At 40.6% G+C, this 25,373-nt stretch overlaps 1 protein-coding gene across 1 annotated transcript in view; it reads left to right on the forward strand.

Annotated features, from left to right (window-relative positions):
* MBOAT2 (membrane bound O-acyltransferase domain containing 2) overlaps positions 1–25,373 on the forward strand; it is a 142,751-nt gene that overhangs the window by 108,043 nt on the left and 9,335 nt on the right. The window contains exons 5-9 of the mRNA XM_056124133.1: positions 11,989–12,044; positions 13,783–13,837; positions 14,412–14,595; positions 19,562–19,754; positions 22,611–22,714. Coding sequence (XP_055980108.1) covers positions 11,989–12,044; positions 13,783–13,837; positions 14,412–14,595; positions 19,562–19,754; positions 22,611–22,714 — 592 coding nt within the window. The remainder of the gene's footprint in view (positions 1–11,988; positions 12,045–13,782; positions 13,838–14,411; positions 14,596–19,561; positions 19,755–22,610; positions 22,715–25,373) is intronic.

The following is a 25,373-nucleotide window of genomic DNA, read 5'->3' on the forward strand; positions in this document are numbered from 1 at the left end:
TCAAACCGATCGTTCAGGGTTTTGACAAAGAAGTCTGAACATCTCATAGGTGGGTGGCCATGCGATCTTTTGACATCTCGTGGAATCCAGTCAGTAATGGCTCAACTCCAGCAGTCGTCTCCAAATCACATTATGTGTCCACCCCATCTGATTTTCAACGCCTTAGTGGATGTTGGAACTCCAAATTCTTTCATTTGAATGAAGCATGATACTCCAAGCATAGCTATTTCGTTTCCTCTTTGAGAGACCCGAATAGTGTTCTCATCCTGTTTTCATAGAGCCCAGGTCTCTGAGGCGTATATTAATTCAGGAAGAACAGTGGAATCAAAGAGATGTGCCCAGAGCCGAAGGTTCTTTGTCCTCTTAGCTATTTCTTCAATGCTCTTGATGGCATTCCTAGCCACTCTCTTCCTCCTGTGCAACTGAGGTGCCAGGCCGTTCGTCATGTTGGCTTCTTGACCCAGGTACACATAACTGTTGCATTCAGAGATGTTTGTCCCGTTGAGAGTGAATGGAACATCAGGGACAAGACCGTTTCTCATAAACATGTCTTCGTGAGATTCAGTTGTAGTCCGACCTTTCCACACTCACGGTTGAAGTCGGCCAGCATCTGTGCTGCTTGGCTGATGTTTGGTATTATTAGAACGATGTCATCAGCAAGTGGAGGTGGTGTAGTTGTCTACCATCAATCTTCACTCCCATTCCTTCCCATTCCAGTCATCGCATGATGTTCTCGAGGGTGGCACTGAAGAGTTTCGGTGAAATGGTATCACCCTGCCGAACCCCTCTCTTGACGTCAGTGATCACCCCCCTTTAGAATGGTGAGATCCTGGTAGTGAATCCGCAGTACAGCTCACAGAGGATCCTGATGTATTCACATTGAATGCCCTGTTTGGCTAGGGCTTCGATGACCACTTCAGTCTGAACAGAATCAGAGGTCTTTTTTAAATCAATGAACGTTAGACAGAGTGGCATCTTGAACTCCCAAGAAACCTCAGTGAGCTTGGTTATCATGTGGATATGGTCGATTGTGCTGAATCCTTTTCAGAAACTGGCTTGCTCACATGGTTGTCCTTCATCTAGTGTTCTGCCAATCCTATTCAGAATGACTCGAGTGAACAGCTTGTAGACGACAGACAACAAGCAGATTGGGCCATAGTTGCCATTGTTGTGGATGTCTCCCTTCTTGTACAGTAGTACAGTCCTGCTGGTTTTCCACTGGGACAGAACCCTGCATTCAGACAGGTAATGTGTGAAGAGCCACACCAGTGTATTGATGAGTACTGACAGCAGGTTCTTCAGGAATTCGTGTCTGACCTTGTCTGGGCTGGGTGCTGTTCGCTTTTTTACCAACAAAATGGCGTTTCGGATTTCAGAGAATATTGGGAATGACATACCCATCCTGTGGAATTTGGTATCTGGGCAGGTGGACATGGCTATCGTAGAGATCTGAGTAGAAGTCATGGATGCTCTTCTCCATTGCCCTTCTGGAAGATGTGATAGATCCATCAGGACATCGGAGGGCAGTCATCTTGGTCTTGTAGTTGACAAAGGACAGGCGGGCGTTGCGAGTGCTTTTCCCAGCTTCTGTCACATCTACGAGCACTGCTGCTCTTCTCTCTTTGAACTCTTCCTTTATCGCTTCTCTACACTGCTTTGTGAGCTCGAACTGTTCTTCAGAACATGCAAAAAAAGAGGCTTCGGTGGTGTCGGTGTCCTTGTCAACACAAAGTTGGCCATAAACACTGATTCATTCAAATGCCTAACAACCCGAGTCTGACAATTACACTTGAATAGATGTGCCTCACTGCCGGCAGTTTCTGTCTTCATTGTCTATGCACCAACATCCAGTTATGATGAAGGAGAAATTGAGTTCTACATGGAGCCGGAGAAGTTCTATAAAGAAGACCACACCTTCTACAAGATCATTATCGGTGATTTTAATGCCAAGATAAGACCAAGAAGATCAGCCAAAGAACTCCACATCAGGACTCTTGGCCTAGAATGGAACGAACAGCTTGAAAGACTGTCTGAGATCATCATGTCGACCAAGACCATCCATGGTAACTCACAGTTCCAGAAGGTTGAATCTAAACGTTGGACATGGGAGTCTCCCGGTAGACAGTTCCACAATGAAGTTGACCACATCATATTCAATCGACAGTCTTGTCTGACCGATGTCACTGTTGTCCCAAAATTCCAAATGGGCTTGGACCACTGTCTCCTTCGTGCAAAATTCTACTTCACGGAGCGGGGAGAAAGGGCTGCAAAGTTTAAGAAGAGAACTCCCAGAACAACCACCAACTGGGAGCTTTTTGGCACTATTGCGGCAACCTGGGAAGATGCCGTCATTGACAACATTGATGAGGATTACGATCGACTGGTTCAGCATCTCCATGGTTGTGCGAAGGATGCCGAGAGATAGCCACAAAAAGAGATAGTCACAAAAAAAGATAGTTATGATTGTGCAAAGAATGCCAAGAGAGAGATAGCCACAAGAAGTCGAAAACTCTTGAGCTCATTTGCCAACGTGGCTTGGTGCAAGCCTCAGGCAACCACATGCGAACCCCAAAACTACTACTACTACTTCTACTACTACTACTACTACTACTAATAGTAATAATAGCATAGCTAAATTGTGTGTAGAAGAGTAGATTTGTGTGAATACAAAATTTGTCTGTTCCAGCTGCTTCTAGACTTTCACCACCATATCTTGGGTTTGATCTTTGTCAGTGCCTTTTTTATTTTTCTTTCCAGGCTATTCTAAACCCTTTTTGCCTTCTGACTGCTAATTTAAAAAAAACACAGTATTGTTTCAGGGACCCATTCATGTTACTATCCCCACAGAAGGTCTCTTGTACTCTACCAGATTCTTCAACTTCCTAAATACTTTAAGCCATCACCTGCCTTGGTCCACAGGGCTATAACCAAGGCAGTAGATTAGTGACTTTCAACCTTTCTGCACCTGCAGACCAGCACTAGTCTGTGCACCAGTAGTTGAAATGTAGTTGAGAGTAACGACTCTCCAGCTACCTACATTTCTCAACCTTTTCTAACTGTGGCCCCTTTCCATCTTGTTTCTTCCCTGTGGCCCCCATTGTACTGGTTGGCTTTCTGCTCTCATGCTGTGCCTGCCCCACCCCCCATTTATATGATTTTCACCCTTGGTCCCTTAGAATATCTGTGACTCACAGGGGACTGAGAAACCACGATCTACAGGATTATGTGGTGAACCAGGTTCCTTGTTGCGGTTCTAGCTCCTTCGGGGTGCCTGGGATGCTCCTGTCTAAGTTGGTGGGGGACATGCCTCATAGCAAGTGTGCACAGAATGAGCCTGCTCACCACTTCGGCTCACTTTGTTTTGGAAGGGATTGCTACACTGCCCACAAATTAGAGGGCCATTTATAAGAAATGTATATTAGAATCCAGCTTCATCTGACATGGTTTTAAGTGTTTTGCTTAAATCTCAAACTTTATTTAACTATTGTAACTGTCTTATAGAGAGAACAATATAGCGTTTTTAATGTATTGAGAAAAAATATCTGACCATTGTTAAGCTGATGAAACATTCAACTAAGATGAATTGGCTTCAGAGACCCATCCTTGGCAGAATGGAGTTGAAGATTTTGGGGTTATTGTTTTTGAAATGGGTTCAGAGAGAAAAGAAGCCATCTTAGGGGCAGGCTGTTCCCATAATGAGATATTCGCAGATTTAGAGGACTTGTGTGCAATAGTACAGGAGCAGATATGGCCCTAATTAGGGTGACTATAGCTAATCAAATGTGTGAAAAAGGTTCAGCTGAATACAGTAACTCCCTCTGTGTTGTCTGTAGCTGAAAGGCTGGGGAAGAAAAAACACGCTCTTGCTAAAGAACCAAAGACAGAGGAGACTTAAGTACCAATCGGCCTGACCTCTACAAGACATAGAATACATTGTGTGCATGTAGTTCAGGATGCATTTTATAATGTTGGTTAGCTAAAAAGGATTTGCCTCTTAATTAGTTTCTTTTTACAAAGAGATTGAAAAGCTATTGAAATTTTTTATCCTTCATATTAGTTTCAGAAAACAGATACGACAGAAGTGTGTACATAATAAAATGATGAAATAGCTTTCTTTTATGTCACCAGTTACCTATTAAAAGTATAGCAGAGAAAAGGATGCCAGTATCAAAAGCAGTGGAAAACAGAAAATCGTTTATAAGACAAATTTAAAAAGGTGTTTTTTTTTCATCAAAAGCAATGGAAAACAAAATAGTTTATAACACAAATAAAAAATGGTCTGCAGGACCTCTGTGTTGAAATCAACACAGGGCTAAAAAGACATTTGAAGCACTTTATTATAGATTATGAGAGGACTAGCTGGAGGAACATCTTACTAACCAGATAGTAAAATTCATTATTGTGACGATGCTAATTCTTCTGTGTAGGTGTGTTACAATTCAAGTTGGTTTTTGAAGGAAATAAGACAAATGTAACATTTTTATGAATAATAATCCCTTAATAGTAGCGACATCAATTTAAAAACATGCTGCTGTTATTAAAATATAAGCCTGGCAAAAAGAAAAGCCAGAGTAGAGAAACAGATCCATCTGAGAAGTGTGTACAGAATAGAAATGGTGGTAATTTAGATCATTGGGGAAATCATTCTTGATTATTCAGTAAATAGTAATGAGTCGGAAGGAGAGGTCAATATTTGCTTTCTGTGGTGGATAAATAACTTGTAGAAGGAAGTAGGAACAGATTTGGGGGAGGGGGCACAGGAAGGTAATTCAGCTGGAATACGTTAATTTTTTGTTCTATCCTTCTGTGAAAAGATCCATGTGAAATCATTTTCCATCCAAGTGAAGAATATATTTTCGAGCTATGTAGATGTCTCAGATGTTGAGTAAATATTGTATACTTGTTACTCAGATGTGTTTATCAGCTAAGATAGGTTGAGCCTGGGCTGAACATTTTGTTAGGTGCTTAGACACTGAGCTAAATTACCATCTTTTCAAGCAAAAGAAGTGATAGATAGAACATTTGGTCTAAAAAGCTGCAGTGTGATCGTCATTGTCTCTCCTTTCAGAATGTAGTATTCAAGTCAAGTCTAATTTTAGAGCCTCTTTGTATTCTGGGAAAGGAGGCCTAGAAGGCCCTGGCTGCTGGGTTTCCTCTGTTTCCTTTGTGTTGGTGACTGTTGTAAGTAGGGTGGATGTAAATTATTCACCCACTGAACAGCACTGTTCCATTGATCCCGTCTCATCTGTGCCAGTGTCTCCCTACACCTAGACCTACATTTGGTAGAGGAACATTCTCCTGCAATGAATGTGCCAGTCTCCGAGTCTGAATAGGCGGGGACCTGTTCTTTGACTGATTTATCTCTTTCCTGCCCTACACGCACCTTTTCCCTGATTTTCTGTCTCTAAACACAGCTATGTAGTGGAACAAGATTATTAGGAACAGCAGTAATAGAATTAACCGATTTTCTCAAGATTCTGAAGAGTGGGTAACAACCCTTTAAAGGCCTGTACCGTTTGTGCTGAGCCTGCTGGCTCTGCCATCACCCACTCTGTCTCTTTCTCTGAGAGCAGCCAGGTCTGTGTTGCCAGGTCAGCCACCTTTCTCCTCCTCCTCCTCTTTCTCCTCCCCCTCCTCCTAAAGACTTAGCTGGAGGATTCCAGTCTGAGGCGTTTTCCTCTGTCTGGGTCTCAGTTTGATCTCTCTGCACGCTTCTCGGATTACCTCATTGACACTTTTGCATAGTTATTCATGTGCCTATATTTCCCTTTTGAGAAATAAAAATAATTTTATCACTTTGCAATTATTGCATCCCTTCAGTGTCTCTGATGTGGTTAGCAATTCCAGTAGTTATTAAAGTTTTATCAAACACCTGCCATGTCCCAGGTACTGGTGAAGGTATTTGTTATATTGTTGTCTTATTTATTCATACAGTGATACTGTTTCCCCACTTGATAGACCATAATTTGTTGATGAATAGTTAAACAGCCCAGTTGATCAGAAGTGGGGCCAGGATTTCGGTTGTGTTTTCTGACTTGCCTCTCTGCCTGGTTCCCTGGTAGGGGTCTTGCACTGCATATATCCGCAGCAAACTCCTGGTTCTTCATCCTGTTCCACCGGAATTTCCTTCTCACTCAGCTCCATTCTTCATTTGTATGTTCTGGCCACACATTTGGTGGCATCTGGTCTCAAAACCTGCATCAGACGCATTCTCATATCACCATAAACCCAGAGCTGGACCACTTCAGATGGCCTGTGCACTCAAACTGCTCAGAACTCCATACTTCTCCCCATATCCCGTACACCGGCTTCTCAACCCAGAGCCATAACATCAAAAGCCAGTCACTCCTCTGCCAAATGCTCTTTAGTTCCCGGCCTCATCCAAGTGAATATCTTACCCTCCTTGCTCCCTGGGAAAGCTGCTGCCCAGCCTGGCTCAGGTTCCTGCCCCTGCCCTTCTCATCGCTGCCCTGATTTCGGTGACTTGCCAGTCTCCCAGCATTCCAGGCACACTTCTACCTGGGGCTGTTGACCTTGCTTTCCTCTTTTCCTGGAACATTTTTACCCCATACATCTGTATGACTTGCTCCTTGACATAAATTCTCTGTTTCAATGTCACCTTTTGCTTGGGGCCAGTTCTCACCCATATCCCAGCACACCCTCTCCCTGCTCACGCCACCATTGCCTGCTTCATGCTTCTAAGTGCTTAACAACACCTGGTGTACTGTGTACTTACCTCTTATTTATTATCTCTCATGTCCTGACACACCCTTTCCTCCAAGTCTGCTTCATTTTTCTCAGCACTGAGCAACATCTGGCCCACTGTATTTATCTGCTAACGCACTTATGATCTATCTCCTTTCCAATATAAAATATTGAAAAAATATTGTATTGGAAAGAGACAAGACAGCAAGAACTCCTTTCTGGTTCATGACCTTATCTCCAGCACCTGGTACTTTGTAGTATTCTTTAAAGATTTGTTTTTCTGGAATCTAGGGAGACAGCTTAGAGGGCTGAATGCATGCTCAGGGTTTCATTCTTGTGCCACATGGTACGTGAGCACTGCCCAGAGCAAGCCCTGAGTATTACCAGATGTGATCGCAAAACAACTTGTTTACTGAATAAGTGAAGTGATGAATGTGTAAATGATCAAATGTATGATTCAAAGGCCTTTTCTGTCACTTCTACTGCAGTCATTGGGCATTGGACAAGCGGAGTTAATTTGTCTTCGGTGGGTGTTGTTTATTGAATGAGTTCTTATTATTTAGACTATGAGTGGGGAGTTTACAGTTTGCATCTCTTGTAGGATATATTGTAGCCTGGTGGCAAACCGTTTTGTTTATCTAATAGGTATCTATAGCTGTTATATACCATTAATATATACCTTTAGAACCGAACCATCTCAGAGTTAATGAAACAATTAAGACAGTGAAGGTTTTGGGTTTTGTTTTTGTATTCATGTTTTAATTCTATGTATCTGTATTAGAATTTTATTGTGTTATGGAACCAAATCCTACTGTTCTTATTATATTTGCAACATTTTTCAGCCTTTGCATTTTTCCTTTGTAATTTCAGGTATAGATTTTTTTGTTCTTCTTTACATCAGATGCATGCTTCTCTCTTTTTTAAATATTACATGAAACAATGTCATCAGAGAAGCATTTATTTTGAACAATTGGATCCCATATTTATACACATTCTTAAGTGAGTACCTATCAAAGAAAGTATCTGGGTCTCACTTAACTCTAGTGACAAGGTCTCATGAAGGGGACCGGCAGCCCCTTCACTCCCCTTAACCATGCTCAGGGACACTGGAAATTCCCCTGGCGCCTGCTGTGCCTCTCTCCCTGCCTCTTGGCCTCCAAGCTCAGGAAATAGGCAGGCCCTTCTCATTCATTCATGCCAGCTTATCTCAAGTTCTCCTCAACCAGGAAGCAACTCAATATTCACTAGGCTTCACTAGGTGCAAAGTCAATGGGTAGGCAAAATGTCAATAAAGGTGTAAGTGAAAGAGTGAAATAATTGTGTCACCCTGTCACTGAGCTAGTGCTCATGAGTAGTGTGCTTGTGAAGAAAACTGCGATTAATCTCTTTGTGAATGGTGCCAGTGTTTGCATTGGTGTCTTCTCTGCCACTGGGTTCTGCTATAACAGGGTAGGACTCATCCTCACCCCGCGTTCCTTTGTTCTAGCTCTTGGTCATGCTCCTGCTTATCCATGTGTCCCTTCAGTTGTCTTTCTGGAACTCTCTTCAGTCACTTCACTTAACTCTTCCTTTGTACTTTCTTCTTTTTACTCATCACATACTTTCACAGTCCATCCTTGTTTTGTTCTCTGTCCTTCTGCTCTCCTACCCACTGCTCCCAGTGACATACTAGACCACTAGCAGAGGAACCACTTGCCACTTCTTCCAACCCAAATGCAGTGTTTGTACCTAAGTAAGAGACAGCATCAAGTCTTGAGGCATTTTGCAAACCAGTCAGCACTTTGCGCCTGCGTGTGTGTCAGGCACTGAAGGTGCAGGGAAAAGTAAGGCAGTGTCCAAGGTGACAGAAAAGTTAACAAATAATTATAAACCGTAAATGCTTTCAAACTTAGATGAGAATGTAGAATAGTACTAAGGTGTGTAAGAGTAAATGCTTTCATATAGAAAGAGTAACTTTTCATTTCCTTGGCATGGAGGCTGGGAGGGGTCGTTGGAACATTGGTGGAGGAAGGTGGGTTTTCTGGTGGTGGCCTTTCACTGTCACTGTCCTCCTGTTGTTCATCAATTTACTCGAGCGGGCCCAGTAACGTCTCCATTTTGAGACTTATTGTTACTGTATTTGGCATATTGAATACATCACGGATAGCTTGCCAGGCTTTGCTGTGCGGGTGCGATACTCTTGGTAGCTTGCCGGGCTCTCCGAGAGCAGCGGAGGAATCGAACCCAGCTCTGGCTGCGTGCAAGGCAAACGTCCTACCACTGTGCTATTGGCTCTAGCCCCTGGTGGTGGCCATACATTTAATTATACTCAAGTGTCTGCTTAAATATAATTAAACGTATTTTAAATGATACATGTACATGATACAGAATAAAGTACATCATACTTTATTCTGCAAGAAAATAAAGTTTTATTGGCTTTAGATGGAGATAGGGCTCAGGGAGGGGTCTCTCTCAGATTGTGCTCAGGGCAGCTGGGATCCTTCCCAGAAATTCTGTCAACATCGTCAGTTCAGTGATAGGGCCCAAGGGGGCAGTGCTGGGAGGGCCCTGCGGTGCTGGGCATTAGCCCAGGTCATCCTGGCATAGGGGGCCGCTGGGCTAACCTGAGATGCTCAGGGGACCATGTGATGCTAGGTATTGAATGGGCGTCTGCCACATGCAAGGCAGGTGCTTAAGCCCAGTACTGTCCAATAAAGAAAAATTCTTCATAATCATTTTAGCACTTTGGGGGGGCTTCCAAACAATGTTGTGGGACCTGGGGTACATTCCTGGTGCACCTTAGTTGTCTAGGACAAATTATTCCATTTCTGGGACCACCAAAGTTACACTGGCAGGCTTGGGGGCTTCCAGGCCATACGCCTCAGTGCTAGGTGTGGGGGAGTTTGGCCTTGGATCTGACTGCTGAGCCATGTCCCCAGCCCTTTCAGATATGTGTATAATATTCAAGGTAACCTGGAAACTGGAATTGAGGACTGACGGGGTTTTTATAATTCAGTTGCGAACTAAATGATGAGGGAAATTAGGCAGGGAGGAAAAGTGACTTTTACCCCCTTCTCCCTCCCCAAGGAAATTACAGGGTGTTTTTATAATCCTGGTTCTTGTAGAATGAAAATGGCAACTGGGTGCTCAAAACAGCCTAAGGGATTAGCTTGCTGAAGAGTAATTTCCTGAGAGTAAGTAGTGTAAATGTAATAACTGACTTTTAAAGGAACCCAGTAAAAATCTCTTCCCCTCAGAGCCACCATCCTCTGACTCTTGATGAACTCTTGCTTTTTGGGGTTGGAGAATGAGCTGTAAGTTCTTATAGGCCTAGGTCTGTGCCTCATATTCAGTGGTGGGAATATCGGAAACAGCCCCCTCATGGCATGCGCTGGCGTCAGAAATCATCTCCTTTCTCCTGTGTTTAGCTGGGGTTCTGCTGATGGGGGCAGCAATACCTGCCTGGCTCTGTTGTGAGCAGTGACAGTGGGTGGGAAAGAGCATCATCTTCATGCTGGGGTCTTCGTTCCTCCTGCCGCTCACTCGGGGTGACTCCTAGTTTTATTGCAATTACAAAATTTTTGCTATGACTTATAACAATTGTTCTTTTAATATTACTGTCTTGAAGCTAATATGATAAAGCATAAAATGGTGGGTTTCTTATGAATTTTTTTTCCCTAAGTAACCCATTCGAGGTTATACAATGTGGGACAATATTGGTATTTTCTTATATGAAGCATGATTTTAAAGTTCTCGTCTTTTTCTCGTGCACCTGTTGCCTGACTGTGGGCATCTGCCAAGGGCTCTTCCCACCCCCACCCAGAACCCTGGCTCCTAGAACAGGGACTTGATGGCTATCAAGTCATCTTTCCACCCCCACCCACTTCTCTCAGGATTTGTTCCGCATTTCTCACCCAAACTCTTTGACTCTGTTTCCTTTATCTAGGAAACTTACTTTTCCTTTTTAAGTTAAGCCCTAAAGCTCAGGGCAGCAGGGCAGGATGAAGAACAGAGTCCAAGTTTGTGCCCAGTGGTCATCTCTGTGGGGGCTGATGCCTGGAGCTGACACAGCATTTGTTAGAGAATGAGCTGCTCCCTCTTCTCCCTCTTCCCTTCCCTCTTCTTCCTTCCTTCTCCTCTTCCCTCTCCCCTTACAACCAGTACTGTTAATGATGGTTTCAGGCATGTGTCATTCCAACATCACACCCACTGCCAGAATACCCACTTTCCTCCTCCGGAGTACCAAAAACCTTTTCCTTTATGACCGCTTTCCCCACAGCAGACTCAGTTCTGTGGACCAGTTCTACTGTCTTTGTCATCTGTTGCTCCCTTACTATGTACTTTATATCCCACACAGAGAATAATCCCACATCTGTCCTCCTCCTTATGACCAGCTTCACTTATGTTGAGACATGATACTTTCTAGTTCTATCCATGTCCTGGTAAATTGCATTATTTTTGTCCTTACAGCTGCATAGTATTCCATTCTGTATACATACCACAACTTCTTGATCCATTTATTTATAACTAGGCATTTGGGTTATTTTTATATCTTGGCTATTGTACAAAGTGCTACAATGAACATAAATGTACATATATCCTTAGAATTAGTGTTTTTGCCTTTTCGGGGGAGATAGCAAGAAGTGGTATTGCAGGGTCATATGGGAGTCCTATTTTTACTTTTTGGGAGAGATTTCCATATTGTTTTTTATAGAGCTTGAACAAGGTGACATTCCCACCAATAGTAATTAGGGTTCCTTTCTTACCACAACCCTGCCACACTGTTCCCAGACTCTGATACCTGCCATTCTTAATTGTTGTTTGAATTAGTATTTCTCTAATTATAAGTGGTGAAGAGCACATTTTTAATATGCCTATTGGTCTTCTTTGAGGAAGTGTCTGTTCCTCTCCTCTCTCCATTTATGGATGGGATTGTGGATTTTTTGTTATTGCTGTTCAGCTTTGTGAGTACTATCTATAATTTTGTATTTTAGTCCTTTATCTGATAGATTGTGTGCAGACATTTTCTCTCATCCAGTGGAGTGGGTGGATAAAACTTATTTTGGCTTGAGTTTCTTTTCCTGTGCAGAGCCTTATAAGTGCTTCTAAAAGCCAGGAGAAGTCCAAATGCTGTCACTTATACCCATCTCAGACACAGGAGCCCCCAACATAGCCTTTAAAATTTATTGCAGGTCCTTTTAAATTAAAAAAAAAATAAGGATTTTGTAATCATAAGAGGAAAGTTTTTTTAAAAATATTAGTATTATTGAAAATATTCCCCTTAAAATTTTTTATTTTTTACAGCCCAATGATGATAATTACCCAGAAGATTACTAGTTTGGCTTATGAAATTCATGATGGTAAGAATTTGAAATTAATTTTTCATCATGTAAAATATGGTTAAATGATTTTTTATTTGATATTTTACCATAATGTGCTCTTAAATATTATAGGTAAGGAAAGAATGGAAATGATATTGTTGCTTTAATTTGCATAATAGATGGAAGAACTATTTAACTCAGCTGAGATGTAATTATTTTCCATCAGTGTTGTCATATTTTTGTATACAATTCAATAATGAAAACAAAGCAAAAAAGTGTTACTCAGTCATATGACTCATATGAAAGATAATTTAAAATATAAAGGAAATAGGTATTTGGTGTTCATTGAGTTTATTACCAGGATTAATAAACACACTTCTATGTTACACTCCCATTATAATTTAGATGTTTTACCCCCTATCTTTCTCCCTTATATATAGAATCACACACTTAACCTAGATTTTAGTGTAAACGTTTTCATATTCACAGTTTTCATCCTAGTGAATAGACACTTTGCCATAAGAAGTGCTAACAGTCTGAGCCAGTGTCCCAAAAGTCCAATCCTTCCTTCTGAGACAGAGGGAGTACTTTGCCAAGAATGTCCCTGCTGCCCCACCATCACCATGTATATAGTTCATCTTGTACCATCTGCTAGGAAAAACCAACAAATATTTTGAAGTATGTTGTTGACTTATTTCAAATTTCTTTGATTTTTAGGATCTTGAAATTAAATGTACAGTCATAAGTAATACCTTACTGTTGGGGCAGAAATGTAAAGGAATGATGAAATGACAGATCAGGTTTTTGGGTTTTTTTTTTTTTTTTTTTTCTTTTTGGGTCACACCCAGCAATGCACAGGTGTCACTCCTGGCTCCGCACTCAGGAATTACTCCTGGCCCTGGCGGTGTTCAGGGGACCACACGGGATGCTGGGAATCGAACCCCAGTCGAACACATGCAAGGCAAATCCCCTATCCGCTGTGCTATCACTCCAGCCCCAACAGATCAGTTTTTATTCATTTGAATCATGTAGGAGCAGTTGAGCTTCTCATTCAACTGAGGCTTGCTGATTCAGTTACGCAATAACAGAAAATATGTAACACTTCTTTTTGGAAAGGCATAGCATTTACTATTAAATGTACAAGCAAGACAAGCGCTCTACTTGCTGTACTGCTATAACAGTGGCCCCCACACTGAGGAACTTTTTAGCGTCATAATTTTCCGCAGTTACTTCCATTATTTATTTCTCTTCGTGGCCTCCTGAGTATTGCTCAGGCAGTTTTGGTGATGCTCAGCTGGGCCAGACAATTCAATGTGAGGACCTGAACATGTGAAGCTGCTGAGGCCTGGTTCTGGGAACCTCCAGGGTCATAACTAGAAGTGCACGGGGGAGCCATTTAGGGACAGGCACCGATTTTGGGTCCCCAGAGTTCCCTAACTTCTGAACAACCACCCTGGCCCCTATTTATTTGTTGCAGTTCCAGGGATAGAGCCCAAGCCCTTCTACATGTGAGACTTGCTCTCTTCCAGTAACTAAGCCATATCCACCGCCTTCCGTGTTTATCTTATGCATACCTAGACACTGTGGGTTATTACATAACCCCCTTTCATACAGCTGGGCCTTTGTTCTGGCAAGAAAGAAACGTACCAATTATACAAAATGGTCATACCAAATTTGGCCTTTTAAACATGAATTTCAAGTGGTGGGAGTGGAAAAAATATAGCTCTTTCTTTGTAAGAAAACTAAATTGATTGTAGTACCTATTTTTATTTCTCAGGCATGTTTCGAAAGGATGAAGAACTAACTCCATCACAGAGAGGTTTAGCTGTAAGGTGTGTATACTTTTTGTTTTAATTGAATCACTGTGAATTACAGTTACAAAGATGTTTATGATTGAGTTTCAGGCCTATATTGGCTCAACACCAATCCCTTCAAATTTTTAAAGCTTGCTTTAAAATTTTATTCTGTCATGATTCCAGATCTCTGCCTTCAACACACATCACTCTGAGTCTTTCTAGAAGAACTTTTCCCTGTAAAAGACAAATCTTCCCTTGCTTAGCCCCTTGCCACCAGATCTGACTAGGCTAAGCATTCCTTCTCAGGCTCCCATAACCCCTTGAGTATATCATGTCTTACCTATATCCAATTTGCTGTGTCATGAGTAATGAAGTCGAAACCCTCCGCAGTTGTTTTTAAAGATTTGTGTAGAAACTCTGATCTAAAATGCTTTTTAACATTGCTTCTTTACAGTCTTTTTCACTTTTATTGTATGGATGCAAATGAAATGCAAAGAGTATTTTCATTTTGGAACTTATTATGAGCAGTGAGGTATAGCTGATGATTATTCCGATGAAACTTTCTGGAAACATATGTTACCTCTCATAGTTGCATATCTTTTCATTGTAGGCGCATGCCAAGTCTTCTGGAGTATCTAAGTTACAACTGTAACTTCATGGGCATCCTGGCTGGACCACTGTGTTCTTACAAAGACTACATTACATTTATTGAAGGCAGATCATATCACATGGCACAATCAGGTGAAAATGGAAAAGAAGAAGTACAGTATGAAAAAACAGAGCCATCTCCAAATGTAAGATCATGAGAACCATGTGGAAACTATAGCATGTATTGGTTAGTCTTTCTTATGTAAATATAATAATGTTGTCAGATTTTGATTTATTCATAAATTCCTTTTAAACTAATTTTTGAGAAATGACTTTTGACATTGTACCAAGAGTACTGATGCCTAGTGAAAGTTATACTCATAATTTAGGAACAAAAGTAAAATTACTGAAGCAAAAATGTTTAGTGAGAATAATTTAAATCTTTAGTGAGAATAATTTTTTTTTATTTTTTTTATTAGTGAAACACCATGAGGTACAGTTGTAGATTTACAAATTTTTGTGCTTGGATCTCGGTCATACCACGATCAAATACCCATCCCTCCACCAGTGCCCATTTTCCACCACCAGAATAATATCCCTCCCCCCCCCCATCCTCCCATCCCCCCATCCCCCCCTGCCACTGTGGCAGGGCATTCCCTTTTGTTTTCTCTCTAGTGAGAATAATTTTTTATGGTTATAGTCTAATGTACATGAAAGCACTTCTCATGGACCTAATCAACTTTATTTCCCAGACCTTTTTTCTTACCTACACTTGTGGTGGCTGGAGCGATAGCACAGCGGGTAGGGCGTTCGCCTTACAAGCGGCCAACATGGCCGACCCGAGTTCGATTCCTCCGCCCCTCTCGGAGAGCCCGGCAAGCTACTGAGAGTATTCGATATGCCAGACACAGTAACAACAAAGTCTCCAATGGAGACGTTACTGGGCCCACTCGAGCAAATCGACGATCAATGGGAGGGCCTTTACCTTACCTTTACACTTGTGGTCCAACAAATGGAAAGCGCCCTTTTCCTTTCCTGCTTTCCTTCTCTTCGTGATCATCACCACTAAGATCTTATTCCTATTCAAGGCCTAGTTTAAATATCGCCTTTCTCATAAACCCTTCTCAAAGTCCCACACTTAAAACAATCTAGATAGCTGAAATTTAGGTGTCAGCTGCTGTTCTAGGTACTTTGAAAGTACCTGACACAGTTGCTCTCGATGCTCACAAAGGCCTTAGGAGTAGCTAGTGTATCCTTAACATTCAGTGGATGAGGAAACAGGACTCAGGCTAAAAAGTAATTGACCAATGTTTCTCAGATTTCAGTAGGGAAAATGGAATTCAGACCAGGCAGCACCCAGAGTTTGTGCCAAATTGTTTCATTTCCAGCCATAATCTATACTTTCTTTGAATGCCAGGATTCCTGAAACTGCTGAGATGATTTTTCATAAAGATTGGGAAACAATATAAGGGACTAGTATATGTTTTCTGAATATGGGGCTTAGAGTGAAGAATTGTCATTCTTTCCAAGTTACTGTCAAATGTAGAGAAAAAGAATAAATGTGTAGTCAGTCATACAAACTATTATCTCTTTTTTTCCTTTTGATTCGTATACCAAAAAGTTGCCCTTTCTCACACTTTTGATTACTGGTAAATATTAATTGAGATGTGCTATATCAAAATAGGTTAAATTTCAGGCTTGAAACTGGGTTTGTTGGGATCACATTCATTGATTAAGCTGTATCTGTCTTCAGGCTAGCCCTTTAATTCTTTGAGGTCTCACTGCCATGATAAAAAGAAGAGATGAGTACAGTATATGTTTTTCAGAAGTTTATTCTGGAATATTGGAAAGATAATTAAGATCCCGGAATCAAGAATTGGACTCTGATTATACAGTTGCAGTTTATAATTTTGCACATAACTTAAAGTAAATGGATCCCCCTTTACAAAAGGGAAGTATTAATGTCACTGGCACTTGGGGTGTTTGTTTCGTATTTGGCAGTTTTCATGTTGAATCAAGGCATTGCTGAGTTTGACCCAAAAAAAAACAAAAGAATTTTTAAAAAATATAAGAATTTCTTAAAATTCTTGGGACTGGAGCGATAGCACAGTGGGTAGGGCATTTGCCTTGCATGCGGCCAAACCCGGATTCAATTCCCAGTAACCCATATGGTCCCCTGAGCACCACCAGGAATGATTTCTGAGTTCAGAGCCAGGAGTGACCCCTGAGCATTGCCAGGTGTAACCCAAAAAGAAAAAAAAGAATTTCTTAAAATTCTTAAGGAATTTAGTGATCAACTTAATGACAAGGAATTTCCTTAGCTTTCTGTCTGAAAAAGTCTTTGTTCCAGCTTCAAGTATGAGTGATGACCTAGCAATGTAGAATATCCTTGGTTGGAGATATCCTAGAGCCTACAGAGTTTATGTTAAAAAAATTTTTGAAAAATCTGCTGGTAGTCTTAGTTTGGGAAAGTTTTAAGGTATTATTTCTTCAAATAAGAATCTCTCTCCTCTCTCCCTGCCTTGAATTACCTATGTTATGTTGTTCCTGTTGATCCTGTTCCATGTAGCTCCTATGTTATCTTTGTTGTTTTCTGTAATTTTGAATAGTTTCTACTGCTTTATCTTCAAGCCCACTGTCTCGACTTCTTTTGGTCTGCTGTTTCATTCTCCTATTTTTCTTTTTCATAAGCTTTGTTCTTTAACTCTGACTAGCATATGAATTTTTATCTAATATTCTCTCATACTGTCTCCTTTTTAAGTTATTTCCCATTGATCTGATTTCAGAAGTATGATTGCTTCTTCTTCAGGCAGCTTACATTGCTCTGATGTATTTCAGGGTAGTTGTAGTTCAAGATAGCAAGTACCCAAGGCATGTTTGCACCAGTTTTGGAACCAATTAGAAGTTCAAGGTTGCCGGTGCCCAGCAACCACCAGGCTGCCTCAGCCCACAGATATGTATCTGGGGAGCAAGTGCTCGGGTGGGTTCTAAGAGGATGCCAGGACCCCAGTCCCAGACAGTGACAGATCATGCACTCAGGTGGGTCAGGATCAGCTCTGGCTGGGCATGGGCAGCAAGGGAGCATAGCTGCCAGTGGGGATCTGTAGATTACTGAGTCTTCTTTGTAAAGTCTATTTGGTGCTTTCTGTCTGTAGGATATGGTTTGCTTGTTAACTGCCAGATGTAGATTCCCATGAGCTAGGTATTTTTCTGGTAGAAGAAGCACTCTTGACAACCATCTCCCTGCCCCAGCTATTTGCTAGAGGTGGGTGGGACTCTCATCAGAAATTTGCCTTCAGATTCTGTCATTATGGAGACTTTTTAGGATTGTAAGGAATGTGGGAAACCAGGGGTCAGATGTTTGGCACAACCCCCTCTTCCGTGCCCCGCTCCCCGAGTAAAGTTCCACAGCTTAGATGTCTCTTTCTGATAGCAGCTGATTGTTTCTTGGTGAGGGCTCCCAGTGAGCTCTCTGTCTCCAGTCATCTGCTGGCTTTTATCCCTTGTTATGAAAGATTTATTCGGCAGGGTTTCAGGTATGTTTCTGTGAAGATGAATGTTAGTTTTGGTATAGATTCAAAGTTTATAGATCACAGGAAGAGTTAATCATTAGTCCCCCTTGACTATCTTGGCCTCATTTTCTTTCCTTGAGAAAGTTTTAAAATCAGTTAGGAAATAAAGTTAGGAACAACTGCATTGAGGGTTCTTGATTTTTCAGGCCTTCTTGCCAAAAGCAACCAGAGTCGATCACAGCTGAGTCTTTCAGAAGTGCAGTGAATCTGGCACATGCCAAATCCTTGCCTTTGAGCCATTCTTGTTGCACTATTCTAGAAAGTGTTCTAATATTATTTCTTTGCAAAATACTTTGTTAATTTGATTTTTGCAGGATGGGAAGAGGGCTGCACAGCTACCAAGCACTGCTCAGAGCCTGGAGGCCACTTCCTGAGGTTCTCAGCCAACCAGTCTGGCATTTCAATTCCCTGTGCTTGGTTGGATGTGGTTCTGCTCTGGGCCTACGGTTCCAGGGATCACCTGGCTCATCCTGGCAGTGCTTGGAGACCTTCAGGGCTTCCAGGGCTATACCTAGGCCTTGCACAGTAGTGTCTAGGGGACCATGTGGTACCAGAGATTGAATTGGGGTGAACACATGCAACCCGTATAACTATCTGTTCAGCCCCCTTAATTATTTTTTGGTCACTAGACACTCTACCAGTATTTTGTCACACCCCTTCATCTGGATCTACTCTTTCTCTCTTCCACTTGCTTCATTTCCCTTTGCAACCTATAAATACCCCTTTAAATGAATTAGATTAAAATATTCTTGGCTATTAAAAAATATAAAAAAGAAATCTGAGTTGGGTTCTTTCAAGGTAACTTAACTTTACCAGGGTAATATAAAGAATAGTCTTTACTTTCCATCAGTCTCTTATGGAAATCTTTTGCTTTTCTCAGGTTTATAGTTCCTTTGATTTTTATCTAAAGAAAAGTGTAACTTCCTTATTATAAAAATAATATTTATGAAATTCCTAGAATTTAGAAAATACTTAAAAGAGCCTAATGGAGGAAACTATATATGTTCGTGTGTGTATAGAAACATAAAATCCAACTGCAAAGAGTTACCAATGTGCCTTTGGGAGTGCCTATTTACACTTATGCTCCAATGATGATATTTAGGTTTGGGGGGTGTGGGTTGTACCCTCACAGTGCTCAGGGACCTGGGTTCACTCCTGCTGTCTTTGTTCTGGACATGCGGTCCTGACCATTTGGTGCTCAGAGCAGCAGTGCTGTGCTGCACAGCCCTGAAGTGTGTCTTTCATTGTTTCTCTCCTTCTCTTTTGGGTTTCTACCAGCAGGTACTTAGGGAATTATGTGGTACTGGGAATTTAAACTTAGGGCCTTGCACAGTGAAGGGATTTTTTTTTATTTATAGAGAAAGTTATGAAAATGCAAATTTTGGCTTCTAGTGTCATCCTAAATCAAGAGGTAGGAGCTAGAGATAAAGCTCAAAGTTTTTGTACAGTGAGAAATTTAGGGCTGAAAAGACTGTGCACAATGTGTAAATAGGTATAAGGATCATTGCTCCATACAGGAAGATTTATTCAGCAGTGGCATGTAAAATGAGTTAAAAAGGAGGATGGATTCAGTTGATAAAGTCTTGTCTTAAATTTGCAGATTGCTGTTGTTCAGAAGCTCTTGGTCTGTGGACTTTCCTTATTATTTCACTTGACCATCTCTAAAACGTTACCTGTCGAGTACAACATTGATGAGCATTTTCAAGCTACAGCTTCATGGCCAACAAAGATTATCTATCTTTATGTCTCTCTTTTGGCTGCCAGACCTAAATACTATTTTGCATGGACATTAGGTAAGTAACATGTAAATTAACTTTCTGTTAGTGCATTCAAGTGTATCTTTCTTACAGGTAGCCAGGAGAGTGCCCTCTTGAGGCTGTATGATTAAATACAAGTTAAAAAATTAAGGCCATCTCTGCAAAGAATTTGACTATGCATATAAATAAGGGTTTAATCCTAAAACTACACCAATGGCTAATTGATAAAGTCCATGTTTATATATGGGATAAAATTAAGCAGGCCAATTATGTATTGAATGCCTATTCTATTTCTGATTCTTTGTCACTCAAAAGAGATGCAGAGAAACAATGAAAGACACTTCAGTTCCTGTGTGAACAAGTTCATCACCTCTACTTCCCACTGACTATTGTTTGAAAAAAATACATAGTTATGATTAATTTTCAAATTAGAGTTAAATATACCTGGACATTCAAGAATGTGTTTTTTTTAATCCAAGAATTCCAAAATGATTTATTTCATTTATGCATTTTGATTATAATTTTAAGAACAATATAAGTATGTAATGTATCAGGTATATAAGCATCTCAGTAATAAGTTTTTAATTACAGTTTCAGTAATACTATATGAATACCCAGATTATAGTATTTAAACATTTAATTCAGAGTTACTTAAATGAGAATTCGGAATTCGGGCTCCTAGATTTTCTTTTCTTTTTCTTTATTTTTTCCCCTTGGTTTTTGGGCATCTGGCTGTACATACCTGGCTGTACTCAGGACTTTATCCTGACTCTGTGCTCAGGGATCACTCCTGGTGGTGCATGGATGACCATATAGGGTACCAGGGATTGAACCCTGATTGACTGGGTACAAGGCAGGCACCCTACCCACTGAACTATCTCTCCATCCCCAGGTGCTAGATTTCCTTAACCTGTGACTCTTCCTGCTCTTCCTCATCTCTTAATTCTTTTTTTTAAAGTGATTTCTTGAAGCTAGGGAGAAAGCTAAGAGGACCGAGGCACCTGCTTTATCCGCTAGAGCCCCAAATATCATCTCTGGCACCACACCGTCCCCCAGGAACCACAAGCATTGCTGGTTATTGTCTAAATTTGTTTTCTAGGAATCTCAGAAAATTTTTCTCTTTAACTCAAGTTTGAAAGATAGTCTTAGTCCATGTTGAAACAGATTAAAGTAGATCTTAATGGTCAGGGTTTTTTTAAGTCACAAATTACTGGCACAGGGATTAGGGCACTTGCTTTTCATCCTCCTGTCCCTAGTTCAGATTTCCGGCACCACATAAGATCCTCCCAATACCTCAACAGTCACTGCTAGCATACAAGCCAGCAGTGGCCTCTGAATTACCATTAGGGGTGCCCCTCCCAAAAAAACATTCCAATCAAATCACGGATTACTTTATTCATCCCTACATTAATGAAAACTTGCAAGGTTTTTTAAGAATTAGAACATCTAACATTAGACTGGGTTTACACTGGGAGTTGGGGGTAAAGGGACATAGAGATAGATACCCAAGGTTGCATTTGCCATCTGTCCTTTCTTTGGGTCACTGTTGGCCAGGCCTTCAGTCACTCTTGTGAGATGAGAGGTTGGTAAGGAGTTGGGTTTGCTCTCAGATTATAGAAGGCCAAGAGAAATGAAGAATGTGGAAACAGCAGTGCTGGTGAGAAGCAGTGACCACAGGGAGGCAGGGGTTGTCCAACAGCCATTTGTATGCATGTGTAGCCCTTATTAGTTGTACTCTCAGTTTTTAATTATACTGAACATAAATGTTAGTATATTCATAGACTTCCCTTCAAGGTGCATACTTAGCCAGTGGCTATGATCTCATTAAAACTGATAGAAGAATAAATCTTGCTGTTTCTTTCTTCCCCCCGCCCCCACCTCAAGATACAGTTTTTAAAAATTTCATCTGACACATTAAAAACACCAGTATAATATTGGTGGTGGAAAATGTACACTGGTGAAGGGACGGGTGACGGTACATTATATGACTGAAACCCAATCCTAAACAACTTTGTAATGTGTGTCTCATGGTGATTCAATAAAAAAAAATAAATATTTTTAAGAAAAGAAAAAACAGCAGTACGAATGAAAATAATAAAGGATGCATTTCCATGCAGATTTTTCTGGATTTCAATTTTTTTCCCTTCTTGGTCATGAAACAACGTAGAATATATCCAGTTTTTTAGTTGATTAGAAGGGAACTCATTTTTGGCAGAAATTTCCTGTACAGCTTATAAAACAAAAAAATAATTGTTCACACATTGTGATGAAAAGGATTATGAAACAAATTTTGGAATGTATACATGAGAGGGTTCTGAGGAACTATTAAAGAAAATTAATTAAAGTACTAGCTTCAGTTATATAATCCTAGCTATAATAACCTCAAATACACTGTTTAAAAAGATACTATTCCAGGTTATCCCAGAAAGAACATCCCTTTTAGCAGATCCCTTTTAGCTGGGCACTCAGCTATAGTCCATCATTGAGGCATTTTGTTTTTTTGGTTTTTTGTTTGTTTGTTTGTTTGTTTGTTTTTTATGTAGGAGTACTGCTATTTATTCAGCCATTGATTAGCTGATTGAATTGGGCATGAAGCTCACATTGAGGCATTTTGATACGAAATTAATTTTCTTATATTAAGTCCAGCTTTAGTTTACTGGTTCTAAGAAACTTTTTAAATCCACCTGCCCTCAACTCATGCTTATTGCCTGGATTTTGTTAATTAACCTAATTGTCCTTAGTGGCATAATTCTTTTCATTATATATAATTATGTTTATGACCTCTTATGAAGCATAGTATATAGTACATACCTACTGGAGAACATAGAAGATTGTTACATAAAAGATTATACACAGAAGTCTTAATACATTTTTTCACTTTATTTACTCCAGCGGATGCTATTAATAATGCTGCAGGCTTTGGTTTCAGAGGATATGACAAAAATGGAGTAGCTCATTGGGATTTAATTTCCAATCTGAGAATTCAGCAAATAGAGGTGAGTAATCTATTATTTACCACATGATTTAAGTACCATAATTAAGGGCTTTCATAGTTTATGATATATTGTAAGTTATGTACCAGAGTTGCATTGGACAATTTTTAATAATACTCATTTGTTTTTCATTTAGCCCCTATCAGTTTGCAAAGATGTTCACTGCACATTGGGTACCCAGAGAATGAGGACATACAACCTGAGTACTCGTGGAGCTTTCTTTAATTTCGTGTGGTATCTGAGGAGGCAGATTTTGATCAGAGCTGTAGAGTGTGTATATTTGTAAAGGAGGAATTCAACATAATGTGGATGGAAAGAAAGGAATTCTGGAAGAAAGACACTCTTACGCTGAACCCAAGAGAATCAGTATGAGCTAGACCTAGTAGGAAGAGCAGCCTGAGGGAGTAAGGGTACGTGAAAGTGGTGATGATGGGCCCGAAGAAATAGAGGCCCAGGGGCCAGACAGTTAGTACAGGGCTTAAAGCAAGCGGTTAACTCATCCGTGGTCCTAGAGGCCATCTTAATTTCTGAACTTTTATATAAGAAAAATAGGGCCCTGTGGATAGGTAATACATGGCAGGTGGACTCCTCATTTGTGAGCTTAAGAAAGAACCAGCTGCTTGAGGTAGAAAGACGTTACCTTTGTACAACATTGATGTATTGGAAAGGTGCTCACCTTAATTTCACGTTGTCACCAAACCCAGAGTAATGACTGTGGGACTGGAGAAAAACATCCAAGAGAGCTGTTTGAGACACTTAGTTGAACTTGGTTAAATACTGGAATGAGCAAAAGAGCAAGTCATACCCATATGTCAGATTTAACATATGGACACCAGTACATAGCACCAGTGGCTCATGTTGGATGTCCCACAGGCAGATGCATCAACCACCAGCTCGCATTTGGTGTTACATCAGACAAACAGTAGCACTAAGTCTCTACAGAAGTTTGTTCAATTGATTTTACAAATAGAAAAGGCTGCCATATAGTTGAAAATTAATTTACTTACTGACAATTTCAAAGTTTTAATTTGTATTTAAGAAAGAAGGTAGAGCATTTATTTTAATAAGGCCTTCAGATGGTAAAAAACACAAATTGTAGTGTTGGCCTTTCATGTTAAACATCTAGCTCATGGCAATACTTTTCACTGAGATATGGAACAGAGAATGGTGCTGGTCTGTAGGGAAAGAAAATGTGTACCATTTCAGGTTTTGCTGAATTGTTTAGCAAGCAGATGTAAAGGTAAAAGCTAAAGGTAAAGGCCCTCCCGTTGATCGTCGATTTGCTCGAGCGGGCCCAGTAACGTCTCCATTGGAGACTTTGTTGTTACTGTGTCTGGCGTATCGAATACGTCACGGGGAGCTTGCCAGGCTCTGCCGTGCGGGCGAGATACTCTCGGTAGCTTGCCTGGCTCTCCGAGAGGGGCGGAGGAATCCAACTCGGGTCGGCCATGTTGGCCACTTGTAAGGCGAACGCCCTACCGCTGTGCTATTGCTCCAGCCCGAGCAAGCAGATGAGTGGTAGTTATTCCAGACATCTGAGTTTGAGGTTGTAATTTGGGAAATATCAGAATTAGACCACTGAGCAAGTGAGCCCCATGAGCAGCACTAATGCTCAGGAGCAGCCATAGAAAGAAATAGAAAACCAAAGGTCCACGTGTCTGTAGAAGCCTGTGGAAAGGAATACCCCAGTCCTAGGAATTACCTAAATTTAGAGGAAATGTTGGCCAGCAGCCTTATAATAAATAAAACTGGAGATGCAGATGCCAGGTAGAGAGATTATAAGAAGACCTATTTTTATTATGGAGACAGAAAAGAGCAAAGGAATAAGTAAGGATGCAGTTGAGTTTGTAGTTTCAGTAGTAATAATTTGGAGTCTAATGCTCAATACTATCTCAATAACACAGGAGGCCAAGTTGCTGCTTATGAAGGAAGGAGGATGTTGTTAAGCCAAAAATACTAAGTGAGGAATTTTTTGAAGTATTAGGTTTGCCCTTATGAAGTTTCTGATCGTTATCTATTTTTGATATACAAAAAAAATTAAGGATAATTCTAATGGATGTTACATCCAGTATCATCCCTGGAGAACTAGCTGTTTAGAGAATAAAGCATTACTGGTGGGTTGAGAAGCATGGAATTTATGACAAAAGTCTTGATTGTTATAAGGTATCTGTGCTCAGTGTTTAGATGTTACAAGTAGGAAAGTTGGGTTGTGTGTTTGATATGGATTTTGACAGGCAAATTCAGAGGAAAATGAAACTAGATTATGAAAGATTTTTTTTCATTTTTTATAATCTTATTTATTGAATCACCGTGAGAGCAGTTACAAAGCTTTTGGGTCTAAGTCTCGGTCATACAAAGAAACACCATACCTTCACCAGTGCCCATTCTCCACCCCCAACAACCCCAGTATACCCTCCCCCTACCTGTGGGGCAGATGATTTCCACATTACTCTCTCTCTACTTTGATCACATTCAATATTTTGACACCAGACCCACCATTATTTTATTTGAGATTTTACCCCAACACTCAGATCTGCTAAAAAGGCAACAGTATGAAAGATTTTAATGAGAATAATAAGTAATAGAACCATAGAATCAACAACGAAAAGAACAAGTTACGTAGGGAAGTAGTAGAGATCAGGTGATCAGAGGTTTTGCGGTT

This window comes from Sorex fumeus, unplaced genomic scaffold (genome assembly GCF_029834395.1).
Source record: "Sorex fumeus unplaced genomic scaffold, SorFum_2.1 ptg000006l, whole genome shotgun sequence".
Taxonomy (NCBI): domain Eukaryota; kingdom Metazoa; phylum Chordata; class Mammalia; order Eulipotyphla; family Soricidae; genus Sorex; species Sorex fumeus.